At 45.1% G+C, this 26,842-nt stretch overlaps 1 protein-coding gene across 2 annotated transcripts; it reads right to left on the reverse strand.

The window, feature by feature from the left end:
* Nucleotides 1-5,650: 5,650 nt before the first annotated feature.
* Nucleotides 5,651-25,875, reverse strand: Mgst3 (microsomal glutathione S-transferase 3). 2 transcript variants are annotated; one of them, XM_048358333.1, is made up of 6 exons: nucleotides 25,751-25,875; nucleotides 11,582-11,708; nucleotides 10,399-10,472; nucleotides 9,139-9,196; nucleotides 6,484-6,556; nucleotides 5,651-5,903 (listed from the first exon to the last, which is right to left on the reverse strand). In XM_048358333.1, the coding sequence occupies exons 2-6, from the start codon at nucleotides 11,696-11,698 to the stop codon at nucleotides 5,731-5,733; spliced, it is 495 nt and encodes a 164-aa protein (XP_048214290.1). In that variant the 5' UTR covers nucleotides 11,699-11,708; nucleotides 25,751-25,875; the 3' UTR covers nucleotides 5,651-5,730. The 2 variants fall into 2 exon arrangements, with proteins under 2 accessions (XP_048214290.1, XP_048214291.1); XM_048358334.1 differs by having other exon boundaries at nucleotides 5,880-6,241; nucleotides 6,458-6,556.
* Nucleotides 25,876-26,842: the final 967 nt, after the last annotated feature.

The raw sequence follows: 26,842 nt of genomic DNA on the forward strand, positions 1-26,842 counted from the left end.
AGAAATGGTGGGACAAAGGGTGCACAAATGGGGCAGTGATACTCACTGGACACTGTTGAAAATGAACTATACCACTTGCGGGGAGGGGTCAGGAGGGAAAAAACTGGGAGAAAAGGGAAGAGGTGACATTGTTCAAAAAGAAATGTACTCACTAGGTAATGAGTACATATATGAGACTTATATAACTGCAACCCCTCTGTACATCACCTTTACAATAAAAATAAATTTAAAAAACCACTTAAAAAAAAGGCGGAGTTGGGAATGTGGCTTAGTGGTAGAGTGCTTACTTAGCATGCATGAAGCCCTGGGTTCAATTCCTCAGTACCACATACACAGAAAAAGCCAGAAGTGGCACTATGGCTCAAGAGGTAGAGTGCTGGCCTTGAGCAAAAAGAAGCCAAGGACAGTGCTCAGCCCCTGAGTTTCAAGCCCCAGGACTGGCAAAAAAAAAAGGCAACCCCAAGAAAATTTGGCTACATTACATAACCTCCAAATCAGAGGAAGACTTTTTGGTTAAGTCTATGTTTTCCTATATGTGTGTGTGTGTGTGTGGGGTTGTTTGTTTGTTTGTTTGTTGTTGTTTTTTGCCAGTCCTGGGCCTTGAACTCAGGGCCTGAGCACTGTCCCAGGCTTTTTTTTTTTTTTTTTAACTCAAGGCTAGCACTCTGCCACTTGAGCCACAGTGCCACTTCTGGCCGTTTTCTATATATGTGGTGCTGAGGAATTGAACCTAGGGCTTCATGTATACGAGGCAAGTGCTCTTGCCACTAGGCCATATCCCCAGCCCCCTATGTGTGTTTTGTAGATATTCCAGCTGGCTCTATCCACAAGTGACTGGTAACAATCCCTAATATAAAATGATACAGTACAAGTGTTTGCATATTACCTGTGCACACCATTGTGTACATAGAATTATGTATAGATTATGTTAATAATGTGAATGTATATAAAAAGTCTTAAATACTGTTATTCAGGAATGACACCAGAAAAATGTACATGTTCTCTGAAGATGCAGTTTCTTTCCTTGTGCCTGTCCTCGGCTTGAACCCAGGGTCTGGGTGCTGTCTCTGAGCTATTTTGCTCAAGGCCAGTACTGTACTGTTTGAGCCACAGTTCCATTTGTGGCTTTTTTGTTAGTTAATTGGAGATAAGAGTCTCATGGAGCCAGGCACTAATGACTTATGCCTGTAATCCTAGCCACTCAGGAGGCTGAGATCTAAGGGTTCCAGTTCAAAGCCAGCCTGGGCATGAAAGCCTGTGAGACTCTTATTTCTAATTAACTACCAGAAAATAGGAAGTTGAGCTGTGGCTCAAAGTAATAGAGTGCTAGCCTTGAAGAGAAAAAACTCAGGACAGCGCCCAGGCCCTGAGTTTAGCCGCTATGCTGGATTCAAGCCTTGATCCTCAGCCTCAGATCTCAGCTTCCTAAGGAGCTAGGATGACAAGTGTGAGCTACCAGTACCAGACCTATTTTTCTTTTTTGACAGTGCTAGGCATCAAAGGCCTAGGACATGAAAGCAAGCATACTACCTGAACTATACCCTGGTCCCATAGATGCAGTTTTTAATTTTAAAATATCTGACCCGCAGATGTGAGACCCAAAGATAAGGAAGGCTGACTTTCACTGAACTAGGATTGCAGACATGAGCCACCAAGAGCCTGTCCTTTTATATTAAGCATTTTAAAATCTCTTTGATTGACAGATTCCTTTGCTAAATATATTGGAAGATTTTTTTTTCTTGTGTGTGTGTAGAATTGTATTGGTGCCAGAAAGAAGAAATACTTGCTGGTCCCTTGAGGGCTCACTCGTTTGCAACTTCAGAATCCCTATCTTAGTGACCCTATAAGAGCCTGTGCCTTAGACCTTAACTGGGCAAGTCTTTAACCATACAAAAGGGTGGCCCTGGGCCTTTTGCTTTCTCTTCGGTGGTGCTTGGTTTCTTGCCTGAGATCCTAATTGCTGAAAGAATCTGATCTAGTGAAAGTTGGCTAAAGATTAACACCTTCCCTCCAAGTACTTTACCAAAATTTCCCTATAAATAGGAACACTCTACTCCAAGACCTTGGCTTCCTCCTCCCTCTCCCTCTGGTCCTGGTCCTGGGGCTTGCACTCAGGCAGGGCCTAAGCACTGTCCCTGAGCTTTTTTGCTCAACTAGCACTCTATCACTTTGAGCCCCAGCTCTGCCCCAGCCTTTTTGGGTAGTTAATTTGAGATAAGAGTATCAGGAACTTTCCTGCCTAGGCTGACTTTGAACTATGATCCTCAGATCTCAGACTTCTGAGTAGCTAGGATTACCTGTATGAGTTACTGGCACCCCACCCTTGGCTGTGCTTTACGTGGTCAGGGTCTGCACTCCAGCTTCTCTGTAATTCTCAAGTCTGAATTGAGCATTTCTTAGTAATAAAAGTAAATTATTGGCTGTCATGATTCTAGTACCTGCCTGGCAAGTACAAAGCCCTGAGTTCAAATCCTCACACCACTACCACTGCACCACCACCATAAAAAAGTACTCTTTTCTTATACTCAAGTTTGTTGGTTCTTTTCAGAATCTGTGTGTAGGGGGGAAGTGGGGGCTAGTAAAAGGAATAAGGAAGACAGCAATGAAAAGAAAGCGAAGCTGTGAATTGTCAGGAAATTAGCTCTGTAGAGAGTGATCTTTTTAAAGTATTACATCATGCTCTTGCTTTACTCTCTATCAAAGCCTTTACTTGCAGTTAGAATAAAATTTAAACTTATGCACATCAACATTGTTCTCTGCTTTCATTTTAACATCTCCCTGCTCACCCTTGACTTGACCCTTGTTCCTCTGGGCTGGGATTGTTCCCTCCTTCAGTTCCTTCTAGATGTTCTCTTCTGCGAGCTAAAAGATGCACCTCTTTAAATCCACTTTATACCTTATCCTTCTTAGTACGCTATTTACTATCAAAGCAGCCGTCACTGTTTGAAATTGATGTGGTAATTCTATCTTCCTTCTCTAGAAATGAACTCTTGAAAGCAGCAGCTGCCCTGTCTCTGGGCTCATAGAAAGTACTCAGTGTTTGAACAGGTGTTACTCAGTGTTCCCTAGGGAGCAGCAGCACCTGCTTGTGGACATGAGGATCTCAGTTCCCACCTCAGAGCTGTGTGAATGTGACCCTGAATTTTAGTAAGATCCTCAGGAAAGACATAAACAAAATAATTTGCCAAGCAGTGCCTTTACAGCAATGGTTCTCAGATTTGGCTGTGCACTAAGAATTGCCCAGAGAGTTTGAAAAAATACATGCTAACTTAATTGATCTAGGTATCTGGAGTCTTAAAATTCCCTCAGTGAATTTAATGGGCAGCTGAGATTGAGAACCACTATTTTCAGTGCTGTGAATTTAAGTATGGTGGCCACTGGCACATAAAGCGCCTCCTTTTTTGGGGGGTGGGGGTGGGGGTGCTAGTTCTGTGGCTTGAACTTTGGACCTTTCCCTGAACTTTTGTGTTCAAGTCTAGTGCTCTACCACTTGTCACAGCTCCACTTCCAGCTCTTTGGTCATTGATTGGGGATAACAGTCTCATGGACTTTCCTGCCTGGGCTGGTTTTGAACCATAGTCCTCAAATCCCAGTCTCCTGGAGTAGCTAGAGCTAGCTAGGTGAGCCACCAGTGCCTGACAAAGTTCTTCAAAATAGCCTGTCAGTTCTAGCCACATGTCCGGTACTCAGTGGCCACAAGTGGGTACTGGTTACCATCCTGGACAGTGCATCCTACTGGATAATTCTGCTGGATAGTGTCGCTTAGAAGGGGTGGAACTGGGAAACTTCTGCTTTTGATTGAGATAACAGGGCTGGATTGAGAAACTGGACTTGGAGGATAACCTGGGTTGCTGATATTTCCTGAGTTTGACCAGCAGGTGGCTCTCGTGCTTCCTACTATACCTTACACTGTAGCCTAAACTTCACTTGGGCCTCTAGATCGTTCTACTAGACACTGTGTATGCATTTTCACTTGATACTGAATAATTCCATAGAATTAGTGTTATTGTACCTGGTTTATGGCCAGGCAAGATGAAGCATAGGGGGCTGGGAATATGGCCTAGTGGCAAGAGTGCTTGCCTCATATACATGAAGCCTCAGCACCACATATATAGAAAAGGCTAGAGGTGGCGCTGTGGCTCAAGTGGTAGAGTGCTAGCCTTGAGCAAAAAGAAGCCAGGGACAGTGCTCAGGCCCTGGGTCCAAGCCCCAGGACTGGCCAAAAAAACAAAAACAAACAAAAAAAGATGAAGCATAAGGAACTGATAAACCTTGTTCACAGGCATATGGCTACCTGCAGGTGGGGATTCTTATTGTCCTTACTGTATGGATTAATTAAACTTTTAAACATTGGTATGGCTCTGATGTCCATCTGTAGCAAAACTTCATTTTTCTATGGAAGTAAATTGACTCTTTGGAGCATACAGTATTGACAGGTTATCACTTAATAGTTTCTATTGTTTTCCCCCATAATAAGGGGAATTAAACTAGCTTTCCATGTGTTGCTGTAGTCCTCTAAGTGCCTTGTCCTAGGATTCTCTGAAACTGCTTACTGCAGGCATTCAACCACGGCACAGGTGGTGTTCAGGCATTCCTCTAAGACTCTATGTACGCCCCTTCTACAGTAGCAAAACAACAAGGATGGGTCACTATACTTCTGAAAGTTCACCCTTTTCAGATGTCAAAGGCCAGCCATCTCTAGGTCCGTGCCCTGCCTCCTGAGACCTCAAGTCTGTGTGAGAGGAAAGAGCAGATTCTCCAGCCACACTAGCTGCACTTCTTAGCAACCCCAATCTAGCTTGGTACAGATCTTCACCAATGCTATTTTTTTGTAGTTAGGACCCAAACCTTCTTGATAGTTAGTACCCCCTTCACGTCACAAAGTGTAAAAAAGAAGACAAACGAAAGCTTTTTAAAAACGGCTCTCATTTTCCTTATTTTTTTTTACCAGTTTGGTGAATCTCCCTCATCCACTGACTGGAATGTACACTGATCTGATCCATCCTCCTCATCAAAAGCCCAAGGAGTGTTGAGCATCATCAATGGCTGGCTGCTTCTATCCCTTGTCTCTGAAGCTTCAGCAGTACAGCAGTACAATGGAAACCGCATAGAGTTTAGAACAAGGCCTAGGTTCAAATTGTGTCCCTTATCCTCATAAACTGTTAAGCACTTGAAATGTGGCAAATAAAGAACTGATTCCCTCCCCCCACCCCCGAACTTCAAAAGGTTACAATTTGGCATGTCCCTTCTTCCAGGCTCATTGCATATTTCTCACTATTTTTATCATGTATGCATTGAGTATTCTAGCTGTATTTGTCCTCTTCTCCCTTTTTCACTTGCCCTACTCATATTAAAAAAAAAAAAAAGGAAATGAGAGCTGGGTGCTGGTGCTCATGCCTGTAATCCTAGCTCATTCAGAAGGCTGAGTTCTGAGGGTTGCAGTTCAAAGACAGACCAGGCAGGAAAGTCTGTGAGACTCTTACCTCCAGCTAACTACCCTAAAAAACTGGAAATGGAGCTATGGCTCAAAGTGTCAGAGCACTAGCCTTGAGCACAAAAACTCAGGGACAATGCCCTGGCCCTGAGTTCAAGCTCCATGAGTGGCATCAAAACCAAACAAACCAAAAAAATGAGAGTGAGAGTCAGAAGGTTTAGGTATGAGGCTAATGCCAATTAAGTTTTTATTATATTTAGAAAAAAAAAAGGTAACTGAAAATAAAGGTAAGTCATTTAAAATGAACGAGGGTTTTGAAGCCCCTGTAAATTGTGAGAGCAGCATTTGGACCCACTACCCAGGCCAGTTTTAACCCAGCCAAGATGCTGGAAGGCAGAGCACACAGTTGTGCCCATCAGGGCGATAAGGGCGAGAGATCCCACAGCTCCTCGGTTTCGCTTGCTGGGGTCTGAAAAAGAAGAAAGCAGAAAGTTACCCAATAGAGCGTCCACAAGCTATGCTATCGGCATGTATGTCTGAACATCTGACAACCTGGCCTAACCTACATGCACTCCCTGTGTGAGAGCATGCATGCCAATGGCCTGGCCCTTATTAAAGCAACTCTGATTTAGGGCTTTTGAAAGTATTTCCCTTTTTTTAAAAAAAAAATGAAATTCAGCAGAAGTTTGAAAGTCTCCATTTCAAAAATAACTGCAGAAAACAAACATGGAGGCATGGCTTGAGTGATAGCAAGCACCAGGCCCTGAGCTCAAACACCAGTACTACATATAATTTAAAATTTGTTACCTTGGCTGGGGATATAGCCTAGTGGCAAGAGTGCCTGCCTCGGATACATGAGGCCCTAGGTTCAATTCCCCAGCACCACATATACAGAAAACGGCCAGAAGCGGCGCTGTGGCTCAAGTGTCAGAGTGCTAGCCTTGAGCGGGAAGAAGCCAGGGACAGTGCTCAGGCCCTGAGTCCAAGGCCCAGGACTGGCCAAAAAAAAAAAAAATTTGTTACCTTGGTAGATGTCAGCATGTGCTTACCTCCGGTGTAGTATCCATACGCATACAGGACTCTCCCAACAATCCAGGCCAGGCCCAAGCCAGAAGCTATGCGCTAAGATAAAAAAAAGACTATGTTAGTGTTTGCATTGAACACATTATGTTAGTAACAAGTTAATAATTCCATGGATTTGCTAAAATACTCCCAGTAATGTTAGATTGGATTAAGATTTATGTTTCAGAGTCTGGGGATGTGGTCTCGTGGTAGAGTGCTTGCCTAGCATGTATGAGGGCTGAGAGTCAATTCCTCAGTACTACATATACAGAAAAAGCTGGATGTGGTGCGATGGCTCAAGAGGTAGAGTGCTAGCCTTGAACAAAAAGAAGCCAGGGACAGTGCTCAGGCCCTGAGTTCAAGCCCCAGGACTGGCAAAAGAAAAAGAAAATAGATTTATGTTTCAGTTAGGAAAATCTAAGATTTATGGTTGCAGGCCCAAGAGCTGAGTATGGGCCTGATAGGTGGACTGGATTCTCCTGCTTTGCCCTAGATAACCTGGGTAACACGGACTGGAGCTCAGGAGGAGAAGCAGACTTTGGAGCTCAAGGTGAGTCAGAAGAGAAAGCTGACCATAAGTCAGGATTCGAGGGAAAGTCTTGTTATCTCATGAGGGCCATGAAAGGTGAGGAACCAAGAGCATGAAGGGTCAGAACTCTAGTCAGAATCCATAGGGGGGATAATGATTAGCCTAAATGGAGAACACCTTCCGTTCAGGGCCAAACCCCAATGGCAAATAACAGGCCCAGATGAACTTGCAGATGTTATGGAGGCCTCTCATGCTGTGTGTCTGCTCTCACTGCTGCCAGGCCTTGCTGCCTGCTCTTCCTGATCCACAGCCTTCCCACTGCTCCCCTCACAGACCTGTTCGATTCCTGAAGGTACCAGGCACCTGTGCTCTTGCTCCTTCACCCATTTTTGACTTCTGCCTTCTCAGAAAGCCCTCCGCCCTGACCACACTGCCCAGATTCACCTTTTCCTCCTCTCCTTCCCTTGTTTGTCTTTGTGAACTTAACATACCACATTCTCAGATTTCTGTTTGGGACTCCACTAATAAAAAAGCTCCAGGAAACCAAGTGTCTGTCTGTCTCGTTTGCATTGCTGTAACCACAGATGGTGAGTGTTGATGAATTAATGAATATGCCAAATAAAAACAGACACTGGATATGAACATTTACAACCAGATAAACTTGGGTTCAAAGTCAGGATTCTTCAACTCTATAGCTGTTTGGTCTCATGAAAGTTAAATATTATTAAAGAATTTTTTCCCCACCAGTCCTGTTTTTTTTTTTTTTTTTTGGCCAGTCCTGGGGCTTGGACTCAGGGCCTGAGCACTGTCCCTGGCTTCTTTGTGCTCAAGGCTAGCACTCTGCCACTTGAGCCACAGCGCCACTTCTGGCTGTTTTCTGTATATGTGGTGCTGGGGAATTGAACCCAGGGCTTCATATATAGGAGGTGAGCACTCTTGCCACTAGGCTATATCCCCAGCCCCAGTCCTGGGTTTTGAACTCTAGCCTGTGGACTATCCTTAGGCTCTTTTTGCTCAAGGCTAGCGCTCTGCCACTTGAGCTACAGCACCCTTTCTGGCTGCCTCTGTGATTAATTGGAGATAAGAGTCTCAGACTTTCCTGTCCAGGCTGGCTTTGAACCATCATTCTCAGATCTCAGCCTCTCAAGTAGCTAGGATTATAGATGTGGGCCACCAGTGCCTGGCCAAGAAGCTTTTCTTCTCTGTAAAAACAGGGATAGCTGGGCATAAGTGGCTCTCCCCTGTAATCCTAGCTACTCAGGATACTGATATCTGAGAATCAAAGTTCAAAGCCAGCCCAGACAGGAAAGTCCATGAAACATTTCTTTCTTTCTTTCTTTCCTCCCTCCCTTCCTTCCTTCCTTCCTTTTCTTTCTTTCTTTCTTTTTTTTTTTTTTTTGCCAGTCCTGGGGCTTAGACTCCGTGCCTGAGCACTGTACCTGGCTTCTTTTTGCTCAAGGCTAGCACTCTACCACTTGAGCCACAGTGCCACTTCTGGCTTTTTTCTATATATGTGGTGCTGAGGAATCGAACCCAGGGCTTCATGTATACGAGGCAAGCACTTTACTTTATTTCTAATTAACTTAAAAAAAAAAGCTGGAAATGGAGCTGTGGACCTAGTGGTAGAGCACTAGCTTTGAGCAAAAATGCTCAGGGGCAGTGCCCAGGCCTCAAATTCAGGCTATAGGACCAGCACCAAAAAAAGGGGGGGGGGAGGGGAAACTGCCACCTACTTTAAAAAACTTTGTAAGAAATGATAAAATCCTTTGGAAAGGGCTGGGGATATGGCCTAGTGGCAAGAGAGCTTGCCTCGTATACATGAGGCCCTGGGTTCGATTCCCCAGCACCACATATACAGAAAACGGCCAGAAGTGGCGCTGTGGCTCAAGTGGCAGAGTGCTAGCCTTGAGCAAAAAGAAGCCAGGGACAGTGCTCAGGCTCTGAGTCCAAGGCCCAGGACTGGCCAAAAACAACAACAACAACAAAAAAACTCCTTTGGAAAGTTGATACCTCTACACTGATGGTGCTCATTCAATGTTCTCTATCACCCCTACCCCCCGTAGCTTGGTGAACTATAAACAAAACAGATAAATCACCTCTTGGAGAAACTTACCGGATGGTAAACACCTCCAACAGCTAGAAAAAATAGGAAGGGAGGATACACTTCCAACCTGGAATAGAGAGAAATGTTTTAAAAGGTAGCTCTTAGGTATGTCTATGCAAAACCGAAAAACCTTTACATTCTATGTGTAGGTTAACAGCTTAAGAATAAAAGTAAGCAAAGACCAGAGCAAAGTCCAGCTCTGGTACCTACCCCTCTTCTGCTTTGCATGGGGGAATGTGCTGAGCCAAAAACCCAACACACTCATGAGGAAGGGGTTGGCAGATTTGCATAGGTTTCCTTACAAACCCTCTTATTCTCTGGGACATGGAGGTTCAATATCAGGTAATGGGCTCCGATGCTAATTCTGCAGAACAATGCAGCATTGAAGTCATTCCTGAAAACATTATCGAGCAACTTCTTCACTTGGAAAAAACTTTTTTTTGTGTGGGTCATGGGGCCTAAACTCAGGGCCTGGACGCTGTCTCTGAGCTCTTTTGCTCAAGGCTAGTACTCTACCACTTTGAGCCATAGCTCCACTTCTGGTTTTCTGGTAGTTAACTGGAGATAAGAGTCTCACAGACTTTCCTGCCCAGGCTGGCTTTGAACCACGATCCTCAGAGCTCAGCCTCCTGAGTAGGTAGGTTTACAGGCATGAGCCACCAGCTCTCAGCTGGAAAAACCTCTGAATAATCTGTTGATACACATCACTTTATAGTGATGTCTTTTTCTTTTTTGCCAACTCTGGGGTTTGAACTCAGGGCCTGCGTGCTGTCTCTGAGCTTCTTTTGCTCAAGGCCAGCACTCTACCACTTGAGCCACAGTTCTACTTCTGGCCTTTTGCGTTTATATAGTACTGAGGAAGCGAATCTAGGGCTTCATGCATGCTAGGCAAGCACTCTACCACTAAGTCATGTTCCCAGCCCTCTTTCTTTTTTTTTGGTGCCAGTACTGGAGCATGAAGTCAGGGCCTGTGTGATGACCCTTAGAATTTTAGCTCAAGGCTGGTGCTCTTCCACTTGGGCCACAGACCTACTTCTGGCTTTTCTGGTGGTTAACTGGAGATAATAGTCTCACAGACTTTCCTGCCCAGGTTGGCTTTACACCACAATCCTCAGAATTCAGCCTCCTGAGTAGCTAGAATAACAAGCATGAGCCACCTGTGCCCAGCTAGTGATGCTTTTGATGAGATGCTCTAATGATCCTTCTTGTTCTGCATAACAAATGAATAGCCCACTGTCAGTCTTTGGTGCATGGAAACCCGACACTCACGTGTTCTGGTGGGCTCTCTGAATGCAGTTGAAGAGGTGCCCGTTTTCAGGGTCTGTGCTGTACATGATAGGATACTGTGAAAATAAAGAATAAACAAATGGTCAAGAGCAGCATTCACTGTGGCAACTTAGAATTAACTGTGAAAACTGTATAACCTGAAACAGCTTCTACTGGACTCTTGAGAGAAGGTCATTTGTTTTCTGCTTAAATATTTACAGTGACGGGGTTTTCATTCTCAGAGCAGGTTCAGTGTTTGTTGTAATAAAATAATAACTGTTTCTTTGGTGGTACTGCTGTTTGACGGTCTCACGCTTGCTAGGCAGATGTTCTGTCACTTGAGCTACAACTCCAGCACTCAAGGTTTGTATAAAATATCCAGCCATAAGAATATATTTCTGGGCTGTGGTTGCACAAGAGATACACACAGTTTGTTACCAAACCCAGTGTTTTCCATTGATACTGTGCATCAGTGGTATATTACAGCTGCATTAAAAAGACACCACAGAGAATAAACTTCCCAAGAGACATCACATACCAGATCCTTTTAAGATCTCCCTTCATGGGGGAACAGATAATGAAGGTGTAATAATTTTATTGGAAATGCCCTTTAAAAGAAAAGAAGAAAAGTAGATATGAAAACTTTAACAGCATCTCCAGTGAAGTGTCTAATTATAAGAGTCTAAACAGAAACAGGCATCTAATTGCTCACCAGGGACAGCTTTAGAAATCATCTCTTCTAGATTATCTAGAACTAAAGGAAGTATTTAATAGACCTTTTTCCTTCATCTAAAGGCCAAGCCTGGGGCTAAGCTCCACATTGGAAAACGAAAATCACCTTCTGCTAAGGAATGCACCAGGAAGCCATGCACCAATTAAGCCACTTAATTCTCTTTAGAAAGCAGCATTCTCTCTAGCAAACAGCTCTAGCCAAAAGCAGATCATTTTAGTCCCAACAGACCTGAGCTTTCTACAGAGAAGACAACGTAAGAGGAGATGGAAACTACTCCCCAGTAGTGCCTCCTATTTTTTCACTTCTTTCCTGCCACAAAAGAGCAGAATTTCTAATAGGTACAGCTCTAAAGCTGCCATCATGCTCCACCCATTCCTCCATGACTGAAAACAAATGCTAGGAGACACCTGCGGCCTCAGACAAGCCTATAAGAGCATCAGCTTGTATTCTTACCTCCACCTTGTACTTCTTGCGGGCCTTGCCAACGTTGATGGCTAGGTGGAGTACCATCACAAAGCTGGCAGCACCAGTTAGAATCACGAAGCCATATTCCTTAGAGAGGACAGCCATCTTGCAGACTCTGTGGAAGAAAGTGTACTACATTAGAGACTGTCTCAGCTCTGTGGGCACTGCACAGTGTAAAACCTCATGACCAGCTAACAATACATACATAAGGATCAAAAAGAGATGTGTCCAAAAGGCCATTGGAAATATACTGTACACTGTAGAATGGAACTAAAAAATTAGGCAAGCTAGAAATATGGCTTAGTGGTAGAGTGCTTGCCTAGCATGCATGAGGACCTGGGTTCAATGCTTCCATACCACATAATAAAAGAAATAAATAAAAATTAGCCAGGTATGTAGTACACTCACATTATATATCATGTACTGTGTTCAAAGCCTTTTGCCCAATGTTGTATATATCATTGCCGCAGTTGTAGAATGCTATGGCCAAGTTTGCAGGTTAGTTTGCATTCTTGCAAATGTTTAACATGACAAAATGCTAAGGGATTTAAGAAAGGAAAGAAAATCCAGGCACCAGTGACTCCTGTCTGAAATCCTAGCTACTCAGGAGGCTGAGATCTGAAGGTCATGGTTCAAAGCCAGCCCAAGAAGGAAAGTCTGTGAGATTTCTATTCCCAATTAACCAGTAAAAAGCTGTAAGTGGGTCTATGTCTAAAATGGTGGTGTGTTATCTTTGAGTACAAAAGCTCAGGGACAGTGCCCAGGCTGGGTTCAGGCCCCAGCACAATAAAAAGGAGAGTAGCCAGGCACTGGTAGCTCATGCTTGTATTCTTAGCTACTCAACTGGCTGAGATATGAGGACCATGGTTCAAAGCAAGCCCAAGAAGGAAAGTCCATGAGACTCTTATGTCCAGTTAACCACCAGAAAACTGGAAGTGGAGCTGTGGCTCAAGTGGTAGAGCACTAGCATTGAGCAAAACAGCTCAGAGATAGTGCCCAGGCTCTGAATTCAGGCCCCACAATTGACAAAAAAAAAAAAAGACTAGAGAGAGCGAGAAAGGGAGAGAGAGAAGAAAGAGAGAGAGGAAAAAATGAAGAAAGACGAGAGGGAGGAGAGAAAAAGATAGGATACAAAGCAGTATGTGCACAATGACTCAAAGCTTTTTGCCTTCTACAGGAAAGTCCCATGGAGTCAGAGACCTTGTGACTTCCCTTTGATCCTAATCCTGGAGCAGGTTATAGCACAGCAGTAGAAATCTCATGCCAATAAAGAAAGTCCTTGTCGAGTAGAGAGTGTCCTTGTTCCAGTGTATTGAAGGTATAGCATGATTCCTGAGCCTATAATGCTGTCCAGACACAGATCTAGACAAGCATCTCATCAAATCCTCATTTCCAAACGTGTTATGAAATGTTCTCATGTCTATAAATTATTTTGAATTACATTAAAAAATGGCAATACAATCTAATAAAACAAAAATTGGGATCTTGTACAAACATTCAAGGTACAATTGCTTCAATATTTGTTTTTTTGTTTTTTTTTTTTTTTGCCAGTCCTGGGGCTTAGACTCAGGGCCTGAGCACTGCCCCTGGCTTCCTTTTGCTCAAGGCTAGCACTCTGCCACTTGAGCCACAGCGCCACTTCTGGCCATTTTATATATATGTGGTGCTGAGGAATTGAACCCAGGGTTTCATGTATACAAGGCAAGCACTCTTGCCACTAGGCCCTATATTCAGCCCGTTGTTTCAATATTTCTATGGGTTTAAAAATCTTCATAATTAAAAGCTTAGAGAAAAAGCTAATCCCAGATAATTTTCCAGTGTTCTTCTTTCCCCCAAGAGGAAAGAGGGAGAAGGAAAGAAAGACTGGGCATCAGAGAGAACAAAACTTGACCCTAAGCATTTCAGTTAGTTAATCAGTTAGGCTCATTAACTTCTTTGAGCTTTGAGCACCACATGGGACAAGGCCTAGAGTGGCACAGGACACAAGGAATAGCTACACCATGTCAAGAGATCTTTAACTGGGACCAAGACAGTCACAGGCCAGGAGTTCTTTCAGTATCCTGCCTTCATTTTTTGTTGTTGCTTTGATGGTACTGGAGCTTGAACTCCAGGCCTGGGCTCTGTCCCTTAGCTTTTTGGCTCAAGGCAGCATTTTAACATTTGAGCTATAACTCCTCTTCTGGTTTTGGTGGTTAACTGGAAGTAAGTGTCTCATGGACTTTTCTGCCTCTGCTGGCTCTAAACTGTGATCCTCCGATCTCAGCCTCTTGAGTAGCTAGGATTACAGGTGTGAGCCACTCACTGGCTCCTGGCCTCTGCCTTCAATTTTAAGATGTCCATCCCCATTAAATCCTCATTAAGTATCTAGCTTTATTTTCCCCTAGAAGCCAATTGAGAAAGATCATCCTCCTGTAACAAGTCTCTAGACATAATTACAAACCAACCCACAGGTTAGTACTACCCTATTTTCCAAGGAATATCCAAAAAGTTAAGGGCTACCCACAAAGTCTAACACAGAAAGTATAGGAGCCGAGAGTCACAGAGTCCAATTCCTTTGGTTCCACTGTCCCCTTTCTGTCCTACTGAAAAATTGAGAGTTGAACTGATACTGGGGTGGGAAGTATTTCTCAATATGGAATTTAGAGTGGACAGGCAGCTGAGGGCTTCAATTTTCTTAGTTTGGAAAGTAATATTTGGGTCCTAAGCCCTACAGATTTATCCTCTCCCCAACTGTGGTTCATACATTTGCACCAGTTTTCTCCTGTATTGTTGCTCACCTGCCCTTTGGAGGCACAGAACCTAGCCTGCCAGGGCTGTCTCCATGACTCAGCACGGAAGGTAGCAGCTGAGCCTGCCCAGCCCCGCCCCGCCCCACCCTGTTTTCCCTATCTCTTTGCCCTCCTTCTAGTCCCAGGTCTAGAAAATTGAGTGCAAGTGGGAATCTTCAGTACTAATTATTAAAACAAAAATACAGTGTGAATTCTGAACAGCTCTTTGCAAATAAGATTGAACTTACCCGAGAGTGGGGAGTTCAACACAATTGGGCCAGGCAGGCCACTGGAAATGAGCCTGCCTCTAACTCTGTCGGAAGCTGCCTAGCTAATGACCATGAAACAATCACATCTGCTGTAGGTCAGAGTTTGCAAGTCCAGAGGGTCAGGTGAATGAGAATAGAGCTAACACCACATGAGGTTTTAGACTTCTTAAAAAAAAAAAAAAAGTACTCTGGGGCTGGGAATATGGCCTAAAGAGTACTCGCCTCATATACATGAAGCCCTGGGTTTGATTCCTCAGCACCACATATATAGAAAACGGCCCGAAGTGGCGCTGTGGCTCAAGTGGCAGAGTGCTAGCCTTGAGCAAAAAAAAAAAAAAAGAAGCCAGGGACAGTGCTCAGGCCCTGAGGTCCAAGGCCCAGGACTGGCAAAAAAAAAAAAAAAAAGTACTCCACTGAGGCCAGGACAACATGAGCCAGGTGGCTTCATCATGAAGCCATGCTTTTCTGATTTCCAAGAGTTAGCTAAGTGGCAAGATGCCTCGAGTTGATGTCTCTGTTGGAGGTAAAAAAAACAAACCACTCACAATTCTACAATTAGAAATTAATGTTACTGAGGGAAGAAGAGTGAAAAAATGCAGTCAGTGTTAAGAAGACACTATGTGCAACTTGTAGGCAGGGATGGGAGGGGGAAACAGGGACAGTGAAGGAAGGGGTAACATTGTCCAAAAAGAACTGTGTCCATACCAGGTGCTGGTGGCTCACACCTGCAATCCTAAGTACTCAGGAGGCTGAGATCCGAGGATCACAGTGTGAAGCCAGCCCAGGCAGAAAAGTCCTAAAGTCCTAAGACTCTTATCTCCAACTAACCACCAGAAAACTAGAAGTGGAGCTGTGGTTCTAGGTGTTAGAAAGCTAGCCTTGAGTGAAAAAGCTGAGGGACAGTGCCCAAGCCTCGAGTTCAAGTCCCACAACTTCAAAAACAAAAACACAAATCCTGTACTCTTTACCTGACTTAGGAAATGGTAACCCCTTTGTACAATACAATAATAATAGTATATTAAAAGAAGAGATGTTGCTACTAAGCTCTTTTTCCCCCCAGCATACACATGCAATCTTCTAGGCGCTTGCACCAGAAGGCTTCTCTTTGTGAAGGTAGTATGTATTAATTGAGTATGAACTTGGATGGGGACAAACTGAGCCAGGATTGTGGAGGGCATCTGAAATACTGAAAATGAACAGAAAAGTGAGTGTTACTAGAATAGATGGTTGCAACATAGAACTCTGGAAAACACAGATCTAATACGAAGTAAAACTGGCTGCTGGGCACTGGTGGCTCGTGTCTGTATTCCTAGCTACTCAACAAGCTGAGACCTGGGGATTGTTCTTTGAAGTCAGGCTTGGCAGTTAAGTCCATGAGACCCTTATCTCCAATGGAGCAGTAAATAGTGGAGCTGTGTGTGGTTCAAGTGGCAGAGTGCTACCCTTGAGGAAAAAAGATCAGGGACAATGCCCAGACCCTGAGTTCAAGTCCCAGGATGGGCACCAAAAAAAAAAAAAAAAAAAAAGAAAGTTTAAGTCTTGCCTTTTAAAGAAAGGATCCACTTATTTAAAACAAGGTTCAACACATCAACATTCACTAAATCCTTATTTTCTGAGACTCTAGGGTGAAGAGATGGGTATTTCCAGCCTGAGTGTGGCCTCAGGGTATGGAGAATTCACAGGGAAGAGGAAAGCAGCCCACAGTTCACAAGGATCACACCCTAGGCAGCCCTAGCCACACCCTGGGTTGTACAAGTTCAGACCTAGCAGATGGCTTCCAGGGACAGGCTGAGGAACTGATAAGTGACACACAACCTCCCTCTGGTGTGAGCTCTCATACCAGACTACCTACATGCCCCAGTGTCACCAGCAACCCTTTTATGGGCCCAACAAGATAAGGTTCTTGAAGGTGGGAACTCTGCCCTAGACTTTTCTTTTCCTTTTTGTCCTGGTACTGGGGCTTGAACCCAGGGTCTCATGCTTTCACTTGGCCTTTTCCAAGTGGTGCTTTTTCAAAGCTGGTGCTTATCACTTACAGCTTTTTTTTGCTGATTAATCGGACAAAAGAGTCTCCTAGACTTGTCTGCCTGAGCTGGCTTCTAACCTTGACCTTTAGTTCTCAGCTTCCTTGGTAGCTAGGATTATAGGCTTGAGCCAGGACTGTCTGGCTTAGATCCTCTTTGGTGTGAAGGTGGGCTCTGCCTCTGAATGCTAGTACCCCTGTTTTCTCCTTGGTCAGTTAGCGATGGTATCATGAACTTGAACACTAAACAGTGAAAATGATTCCATATGATCTCTGTAGACAGAGAGCAGAAGATAGAAGCTGCTTGCTTGTGGAGATACTCGAGTACTGTTGTTCTGTTGTCTAGATTAGTGGTTCTCAGACTTCAGTGGCATCAAAATCACCTGGACAGTGTATTAGAACATGCTCCACTCTCAGAGCTTCTGATTTCCTCAGACTTTGGTGGGGCTGTGAATATATACTTGTATCAAGTTCCTAGATTATTCATCAGAGGCCACATTTTTCAGAACTAGTTTTAGGCTCCCCCCCCCAAAAAAAAAGGCAGAGGATATTTTCTCTGATTCAAATCTAGAAGCACAATCTTGTCTTGGTGACCCACAGTCTACCATGGTGGTAGACTAAGGTTCCTCCTTCTCTTGAAGCATCTCCACAATCTGAAGATTCCGAGGCCAGAGACAGTTCTGCAGAGTGAGCTGCAGCTGAGCCTGCCACAAAGTCTGACTTCTTTCAGTGTTAGCAGAGGACTCAAGACAGAAGTAGGCAAGATGGCTTGGTTTCTTCTGAGATTTTACCCTGTGAGGCTAATCTGTGACAGCCATTGGGCTTGTGGGTCTCTCTTCCTGGTCACAATTACCAGACCAGACCTTCCAACCAGGTCAAATAAGCCAGAGTTTAAGGCTTTCTATGCTTCAGAAGGGGAGTGCTCATGTGCTATAAGATGACTTTTGAGGGACCATTACTTCCAAGAGCATGGATTGGTTCTACCCCTCATTCTGAATGATCAATAACAAAACTTCAAATGAAAGGCTTGTTAAGGACTTATTGGGAACTCCAAGGAACCTCTCATGGAAGTTTATCCCATTTCTGCAGAAATAGCACAACAGGAAATAATACTACCATTCCATGCTGAACACCAACTAGAAGACCTAGACTGCTTCTTTCATGCCAGGTACTGGGACAGACAGTATAAGTCAACACTCTTCACAGCAATCCTAAATTGTAATTACCATTCTTACCACTCCCATTGTTCACATGAGCAAAGTAAGGCAAAGAGGAGTTTCATAATTTGCTTATGCCGCCACAGCTGGTGAGTACAAAGCTGGGATCTGAATGCAGGGGCATGGACACTCGCATCCACTCTTTAAAAAAAAAAAAAAAGTTGGATGTGGGGCTTGAACCCTGGGCCTGAGCTCTTTTGTCCAAAGCTAGGACACAACCATTCTCAGCACCACTTCTAGTTTTCTGGTGGTTAATTGTAGGAAAGTCTCACAGCTTTTCCTGTTCCGATTGGTTTTGAACTGGGATCCTCAGTTCTCAGCTTCCTGAGTAGCTGGAAGTGAGCTAGGTGTGAGCCTCCAGTGCCTGGTGCATCCACTCTTTTTGCTACTATCTTGCTATATTTGTCTCTTACCCACAAGAGACCCTCCTCCTCCTCCAGCCTGGAATGCAATGAAGAGAAACCCTTGACAAAGCTTGTACTCATTCTGCGTCAGCTGGGTCACATCCTGGACGTCTGCTCCAGGGACAAAGGGAGAGGAACAGAGACAGGACACAGACCCTGGACTTCTGCTCCAGGTACAAAGGGAGAGGAACAGAGGCAGGACACACCAGTTCAGCAGAGGCCAGAGCTAGACCAAGGGTCTTCGGATTCTACTGCTCCTGTGGAGCCCAGGGCCTTGCACATGCTAGCCAAGTAATCTTCTATTAAGCTACATCCCAGTTCCCAAGATCTTTGGAATTGTTCACTCATATAGTACTGAACAGAAGGGCCAAGGACAGGCATCTTTACTTTCCTCCTCCATGTAGGGAAGAAGCATTCCATTTTTTTTTACCACAAAATTTGATGTTAATAGTAGATTTTCTGAATGCTCCCTTTGAGAACACTTTAGAAGTCTAATTATTTCTATCAGAGTATAAAGGCACAGTAGCAACTCTGTAACTTGTTAGGTATCAAAGAGTCTATTGCTTGCCAGGGATGATCAAGTTGGAGTGAGAACATTAGGAACAGTAGCAGAGGATAGATAGGCCAGGAGGGCAGCAGAGAACCCCCAGGGCATGGAGGTTTTTCCTGGAGGGGAATTCAAGAGGACAAGATGTGTCCAGGTAATTAGTAGAGTCTTGGGGAGGAGGGAGGTGATGGTGGAACAGCCCTCAGAACCAGGGTACAGTGTGGCCAATCAGTAGACAGCAGTGAAAGTTAAAGAAGAAAAGGGACTGCCATAAAGACTCACTTTAGAGATCAGATCTAGGCTTAAAACATGATAGTGTCGGGCTGGGAATATGGCCTAGTGGCAAAAGAGCCTGCCTCGTACACATGAAGCCCTGGGTTCAATTCCCCAGTACCACATATATGGAAAACGGCCAGAAGTGGTGCTGTGGCTCAAGTGGCAGAGTGCTAGCCTTGAGCAAAAGGAAGCCAGGGACAGTGCTCAGGCCCTGAGTCCAAGCCCCAGGACTGGCAAAAACAAAAAACAAACAGGTCTATTCCAGTGCTTCTGTAAGAAGCTCCAGGTTTCGTAGGATATTTGGCTAAGCCATTCTCCTCTAGGAATTTTGGTAACAGATTCTCCTGTAAACCTAATGATTCTAGAGCTAAAGTTTCACTCGCCCTTCCCTCTGATTGCTGCTTTGGCCAGCCATCTTTGGCCTTATCTCACTGGGGAGAGTTTCTTCAGTTAAGAGAAAGGTGTGCCCAGAAAACTGAACTACAACTCTAATACAACATCCCTCATGAGGCTCATTCACTGTTTACCCAAGTCCTTCTTGGCTGCCCAACAGAAATTCCCCAGGACATAACTGGCATTGCATAAATGGAGCAAAGGCAAGTTTTATGGATTTAGGCAATTGGCTCTGCTAGCTTATCACTTCTGAACCACCAAGTTACAGCACCAAACCTTTCCTCTCCTCTTTCTTCTTTCCACTTCATTTCTTCACTATTTCCTTCTTTCTCTTTTTCTCACTATGTAGCCTATGATGACTTCAAGCCTCCAACCCTCCTGCATCTGCTTCCCCAGTGCTGCAACTAAACCACAACCTAGCTATTGGAACTGAAAGACATTTAAGAAAAGCTTTTTCTGGGTGCCGGTGGCTCATGCTTGTAATCCTAGCTATGCAGGAGGCTGAGATATGAGGATTGAGATTCAAAGCCAGCCCAGGCAGGAAAGTCTGTGAGACTCTTATCTCCAACTGACCACCAGAAAACTGGAAGTGGTGCTGTGGCTCAAGTAGTAGAGCACTAGCCTTGAGCTGAAGAGCTCAGGGACAGTGCCCAGGCCCAGAATTCAAGCCCTAGGACAAAAAAAAAAAAAGAAGCCTTGGTGATAAGAAGTCACTTTTGCACTTTTGGTGGCTCACGACTATAATTCTAGCTACTAGGCTGATATGTGGGTTCATTATTCAAAGTCAGCCCAAGCAGAAAAAGTTCACGAGACTCTTATCTCCAACTAACTAGCAGAAAGCTGGAAGTGGAGGCATGGTTCATGTGGCAGAGTGCCAGCCTTGAGTGAAAAAGGGACAGTGCCTATTCCCCAAGTCTAAGCCCTATACTGGCACAAAAAACAACTGCCCTCAAAGCCCACTCTCCCCAAATATTGTCCCAGAATGGCAACGCACACTTGACAGACATTTCTGCAAAGGCTAAACATGAAAAGCCAGTTGATTAGGAACCACATTACCCAGCACTTGCTTATAAATTCAAATGAGGCAAACAATAGGCAGGTCAGAATGTGGGTCTTTCCCAGTGTCCTGCACTTTTCGATTCCTCATTGATCTGTTGTCAGAATGTTTGTAAAGTGGAAGCAAATTATGAAGGGCATATTTTCTCTTGAGGAACAAATGTGCTATAAGCCAGTTACACTCAAACAGTTAAACAGCCACAGCTTAGCCATATAAAACATTCAAGTGAATTAATTGTTGGTATTTTAAACAATTGTTGGATACAGCTTGCTGGCTGCAGACTGGGGAGGGAAGACTTAGCATGAAGCTCACAGTCAAATGAATGGTCCTTAGTTATGTGGGACCAGGTTTATGCTGGTACAAACTCTGTTAAAGCCACATCAACAGATACTTCTTTACTTTTCTGGAGTTTGATTTTTGTCTGATAAGGTACAACATATATGCTTGACTGGAACAGAATCTTCCCTGGGCAAAAGGCTGTAGGTAAGAGGGCATAAGGGAAAGAATGGAGAAATAGCAAGGGATTCTAAAGGGATAAGGAGTGGGGTCATATCACAAAGTTCATTCAATTAAGGTGGTTTGGTAAATTTGATGCAGCACAAAGCATTTTATACAGAAGATGCTTGCCTCGGTGTCTGCTCTTTCTTCAGTGTGTTCTCAGTATGGTTCCTGCCCTGTTCATCCACTACTAAGCCCAGGCAGCATTGGAGGAGCAGTTACTATGGCCACCTGACTGACAAGGAAGATCCTCCAGAAAGCACAGTCAAGTGTGTATGTATGAGGAGATGGGAAGATCTCAAACCTGGAGAGGAAAGCCTTGAAGGATCACAGTGATGGATGAGAGGAGCAAAGAAAAAGGAAGCATACAGGTCTGCAGAAAGTCAAAGGTTTAACTTTCACACAGAGAAGGAAGAAGACCAAGGTGACTGGAGTGAGGTGATGGGGACTAGAGGAAGAGTAGTAGTGGGAGAAACATTATTATTATTATTATTATTCTACACTGGGGTTTGAACTTAGGGCCTGTGCTCTCACTTTTTCCCTTCAAGGCTGGTGCTCTACCACTTGAGCCATACCTCTACTTCAAGCATTTTTTTTGCTGGTTAGTTGGAGATAAAAAGTCTTTAAGCCTGTCTAGACTGATTTCAAACTTCAATCTTCAGATCTCAGCTGCCTGAGTAGTTAGGATTACAGGTGTGAGCTACTAGTACTGGGGAAACCAATTATTATTAACAATAATATTTAGGCCTGGTGCTGGTGGCTCATGCCTGTAATCCTAGCTACTCAGGAGGCTGAGAGCTGAGGATCACAGTTTGAAGCCATCCCAGGAAGGCAAGACCATAAGATTCTTATATCCAATAAACTATCAAAAAAATTGGAAATGGAGCTGTGGCTCAAATGGTAGAGCAGTAACCTTGAGCAAAAGCAGCTCAGGAATAGGACTCATGCTCCAAGTTCAAGCCCCAGGGACTGGCCAATAAATAAATAAATAAAATATATTATTGGTGGCTATCAAACCCATCGGTCAAATGGAATTTAGTGCCTGCTGCACATCATTAGCATGCTTTATAGCATATTTATATGAATCCTGTACAAAGTAGTTCATCAATATTTTAATTCATTAAAACCCTTAGCACTTCTATGACGTCTAGTTACCTACACTCAATAGGTGAGGAAACTGAGCATCTGAGAGGCTAAATAATCTACCCAAGGTTACACAGCTACCACAGAGCAAAGCCTGGATTCCCACACTCAAGGCAGCTTCTCTCCAGAGTTCAGGCCTTCACCCTTGGCTCTATTGCCTCTCCATGAGGTTGAAAAGCAAGTTGGACAACACCTAACCTCTTTTGAAATCTCTCTACCTTCCCAGATCCTCTCCAGAGTATAAAATATATTAACAAGAGGAGAGAGCTAATAATTAACTCTAAGCCTGTGACTATGACTGTCTAAAGACTGTGACGTTTCTAATTGGGGAGGGAGGAAGGGGACCTTGGGAAAGATCCACATTAAAAAAAGTCTTTATTTTGCTGGCCACCTATAATCCTAGCTACTAAGGAGTCTGAGATCTGAAGATCACAATTTGAAGCCAGCCCAGGAAAGAAAGTTTGTGAGACTTGTCTCTCCAATAAACCAGCAAAAAAGCCAGAAGTGGGGCTGTTGCTCAATTGGTAGAGAAGCACAAAAGCTCAGGAACAGCACTCAGACCCAGAGTTCAAGCCCCAGGACCAGTGCCAAAAGAAAAAATAATCTTCCTTTTAGTAGAAGTCAATATTGCAGTATGACAAAAGAAGAAATAGAGATTATAGAAAGGAAAATACTTCCTCTGTGTTCAGGTGTACAGGTTTGCTAGGGGCCAAGAAACACATGGTGTTTCTTGGATTCATGCTTACATCATTCTTTCCACACATCTATCTTTAAACAACACTGCACAGGAGTCTACAGTCATAAGGTAACTAAATTATGACTTCTAGAAAAGGGGGAAAATTTCAGATGGATCTCCCTTGATAAAACCTTAACTTTCTATTATAAGAAACACATAGGGCTGGGGATATAGCCTAGTGGCAAGAGTGCCTGCCTCATATACACGAGGCCCTAGGTTCGATTCCCCAGCACCACATATACAGAAAACGGCCAGAAGCGGCGCTGTGGCTCAAGTGGCAGAGTGCTAGCCTTGAGCGGGAAGAAGCCAGGGACAGTGCTCAGGCCCTGAGTCCAAGGCCCAGGACTGGCCAAAAAAAAAAAAAAAGAAACACAGTCTATGGTCAAGACTTAGTAGATGCTGAATCCCTGCGAGGGTACCAGCTACCAAATGATGAAACTGTGGAGGCGCTGACTCTTGACTAAAACAGGATTTTGGTATTCCCCACCATACTCCACTTTTTTTTGTCTGTCATGGGGTTTGATCTCAGGGGCCTAGGCATTGTCCCTGAGTTCCTTTGCTCAAGGCTAATGCTCTACCACTTAGAACCACGGTACCACTTCTTGTTTTCTGGTGGTTAATTGGAGATAAGAGTCTCATAGACTTTCCTGCCTGGACTGGCCTCTTGATTAGCTAGGATTACAGGTGTGAACTACCAGTGCCTGGCTATTTTCCCCCCTCTTCAAAGACTGTTATAAAAAGTAATGTACAGGGGCTGGGAATATGGCCTAGTGGTAGAGTGCTTGCCTTGTATACATGAAGCCTCAGCACTACATACATAGAAAAAGCCAGAAAGAGTGCTGTAGCTCAAGTGGCAGAGTGCTAGCCTTGAACAAAAAGAAGCCAGGGACAGTGCTCAGGCCCTGAGTCCAAACCCCAGCATTGGCAAGAAAAAAAAAAAGTAATATACCGAGGGGTTTCTGTTTTATAAGTCAGATAGGGATTTGAGTTCTTCATGCCTGTTTGTACTTACAATGAAGCTTTGCCACAACCATTTGTATTTCTTAAGCTGGAGGAGGGAAATAATACTTTATTTAAAAAAAAGTAAACTGTGGCAGAGTACCAGTGGCTAATGCTAATGTGATCTTAGCTACTCAGGAAGCTGAGATCTAAAGATTGAGGTTTGAGTCAGCCCAGGCAGAAAAGTCCATGAAACTTTTTCTCTTTTTCTTTTTGTCAGTTGTGGGGCTTGAACTTGTGCCTCAAATCTCAGCCTCCTGAGTAGCTAGGATTATAGGCATGAGCCACCAGAGCCTGGCTAGTTCTCTTATTTATTTGCTTATTATTACTTTAGAGACAGGTGCTCACCTACTTGCCAGTATGCCTCAAACTGGCCATCTTCTGGCCTCAGCCTCCCCAAGTATTTGGGAGTATAGGCATATGACACCATTCCCAGCAAGAGTTTGTTTTTTAATGATAGCAAGCCTCTGTAATGCAGTGTCTGTGGCTGGCTACAGTATCACTGTCATTTTATATATAGTAACATTGGTTACAGAAAAAGAAAGAATCACTTGACAAAGTTTTCTATTTCTGTAACATTGTGTCAGGAGGGAAGCTTAACAGTGTCTTCCCAGGGTAGAAATATTTGTTTGGATTTTAGCTGCTAGTTTTATTTAACCCTAGTTAAATTACACTCCTGTTAGAATACACATTTTTGGTTCCTTGACTACCATCCGATAGTCGAGCCACTGAAATAAAACATGCTAGTAACTCTGACCAATAACCTTGGGTGCCTCCCAGACACTGCAGGCTCCTTTCCCAAGGAAGCTCTTGCTCCTGTTCCCACCCTAAAACCTGCAGCGATTCGTCTGCCAAGACCAAACCGAGGCCCACAGCAGCGCAGGAATCATCTTTCCCTTCACCTTGTTCCCCCAGCTCAGGGAATGAAGCCTTTACTCCCCAGGCTCCTATCTTATGCATCCTCCCACCCCCAACCGTCCGTCTGTCTCGGCTTTTCATCCCCCTCCCCCAATGAGTCTCCAAGGCTGCTTGTAAAATTGTGACTCCCAGGGAAAGTATTAGCAAGAAGCCACAACTTCGGGCAATGAGTCATTAACAAATCTCCAGCTCTTTCCACCGCCCAGCAACACTCCACGGGGCCGCCCCCGTGGCCCCGGGCCTCCCCGCAGAGACTCCAGATAAGAAAAGTTTTCTAAATCCAAGGAAGAGACTAATGAGTATTTTTTCCCTCCACCTCTCCGGTGGACTTCAAGCTGCAAGGCGGCCATCCTGTAGGTCATAACACAACCGTTTCTCTGCAGCAGGAGGAAAAGAAACCCAATTCCTCCGAGGCTCTCCCCGAAGGCTCCTAGCAACACATCCGCAGGGGCGCGGCGCTGAAGGCCACTTTTGAAACCCGTGTTCCCCATCAAGCCCGCCCAGCCAACTTCCCCTCTGCAGTGTCCCCATTGTTCATCCTTGAAGCTGCAGTTAGCGAGGTCGAGTGGGTGTCAGAGGACTGAAAGGCGTCCCAGGACTGTACTGTCCAAGAGGAGGCGAGGAAAGAAAGGACCGGAGGAAGGGTTGACCTTGAGGATCTCCCTGCAAGATAGATGCGGAAGCCGATCTCGCACAGATACCCCAAACCTGCTCTATACCGGGAAAGGGTGCGGGCGGATGGAGGTCAAGGGGAGGAAAACGCAGAGCTCAAATCCACTGAGAAGGGAGGGAGGTTAAGGAGATCGCATTCCGTTCTGGCTAGTTGAAATAAAAGGCTGTGCCGGGTGCAGGCGCTTAATTGCTTCCGATAGGTCGGGTTTTCTGAAGCCCGCAGGTGCTGGGACTCACCTGGATCACCTTCGCCGGGTGCAGAATGAAGCTGCGCAGCTCAGCTCAGGTCCGCACAGCTCGGGTGCGGCTCCAGAACAGGCCAGAATAGGCCCCGCCCCACCCCCGCCCCGGGCAAGAGGCCACGCCCCCTAGGGCGGGGTTCTCGGGGGCGGGGCGTCAGAATTTAAGCGCTTGCTGGGCCTCTAGATGGGAGGCGGAGACCAAGTTCTTTTTTTCTGCTCCTGGTAGTCTTTGGGGTCCCTCTTTCTATTCCCAAACCTTCGTGTCTGCTTCTTTCCCCAAGTAGCTTCGTGGTCAACCGACATGGTTTTCAACCAGTTCATCCTCAGCTATAACTTGCAAGACAGTGGCACGTGCACAATTTTTCCCCTGCAGAGCCACCGTAGCTCGGCTGTGGCTGAGCAGCGTAGGGCGAGAAGCGAAGCCCCGGACGGTAGCACTGTCACGCGCAGCGCGCGCGGGAGTCGAAGCGCTGGGCAGGCGCGTTCCCGAGGCTGGCGGTCACGAGGGGGCGCGCCTGGCCTCCGCACCGCGTCAGTGCAATGGTTTAGGTCTGTCAGGGCTGGTGAGTTTCCCTGACTGATCAGAGTTGTTAGTCCCGCCGAGAACCCGCCCCGAGCCCGGCCCACGTGGCGCGCCGCACCCTGGCTCGCTCACGCCCGCGGGCCGCAATCCGCGGCCGCTCTACCACCTCCGGGGCAGCAGGCCCTGCGGCCTCGGGGACCCACCGACCCTGGAGCCCGAACCCAATAAGACACCAGAGTCACCTTTTTTTTTCTTTTGTCAGTCATGGGGCTTGAACTCTGCCTGGGCACTGCCCCTGAGCTCTTCAGCTCAAGGCTAGCACTCTACCACTTGAGCCACAGCACCACTCTGGCTTTTTCTGTTTATGTGGCACTGAGGAACCCAACTCAGGGTTTCATGCATGCTAGGCAAGTATTTTACCACGAAGCCACATTCCCAGCCCCCTGAGCTCTTTTTGCCCAAAGCGATCACTCTACCACTTTGAGCCACAGCACTGCTTCCAGATTGGAGATAAGAGTCTCACAGACTTTTCTGCCCAGGCTGGCTTTGAACTGCAATCCTCAG

Source organism: Perognathus longimembris, chromosome 11 (genome assembly GCF_023159225.1).
Source record: "Perognathus longimembris pacificus isolate PPM17 chromosome 11, ASM2315922v1, whole genome shotgun sequence".
Lineage (NCBI taxonomy): Eukaryota > Metazoa > Chordata > Mammalia > Rodentia > Heteromyidae > Perognathus > Perognathus longimembris.

Bases quoted from the DNA above. Each gene is read 5' to 3' on its own strand.
- Mgst3 (XM_048358333.1), bottom strand. From the start codon at position 11,698: ATGGCTGTCCTCTCTAAGGAATATGGCTTCGTGATTCTAACTGGTGCT. The intron at 10,473-11,581 runs GTAAGAATACAA...TTATTTTCACAG, and splicing joins GCAAGAAGTACAAGGTGGAG to TATCCTATCATGTACAGCAC. The intron at 6,557-9,138 runs GTAAGTTTCTCC...TTTTTATCTTAG, and splicing joins TTGGAGGTGTTTACCATCCG to CGCATAGCTTCTGGCTTGGG.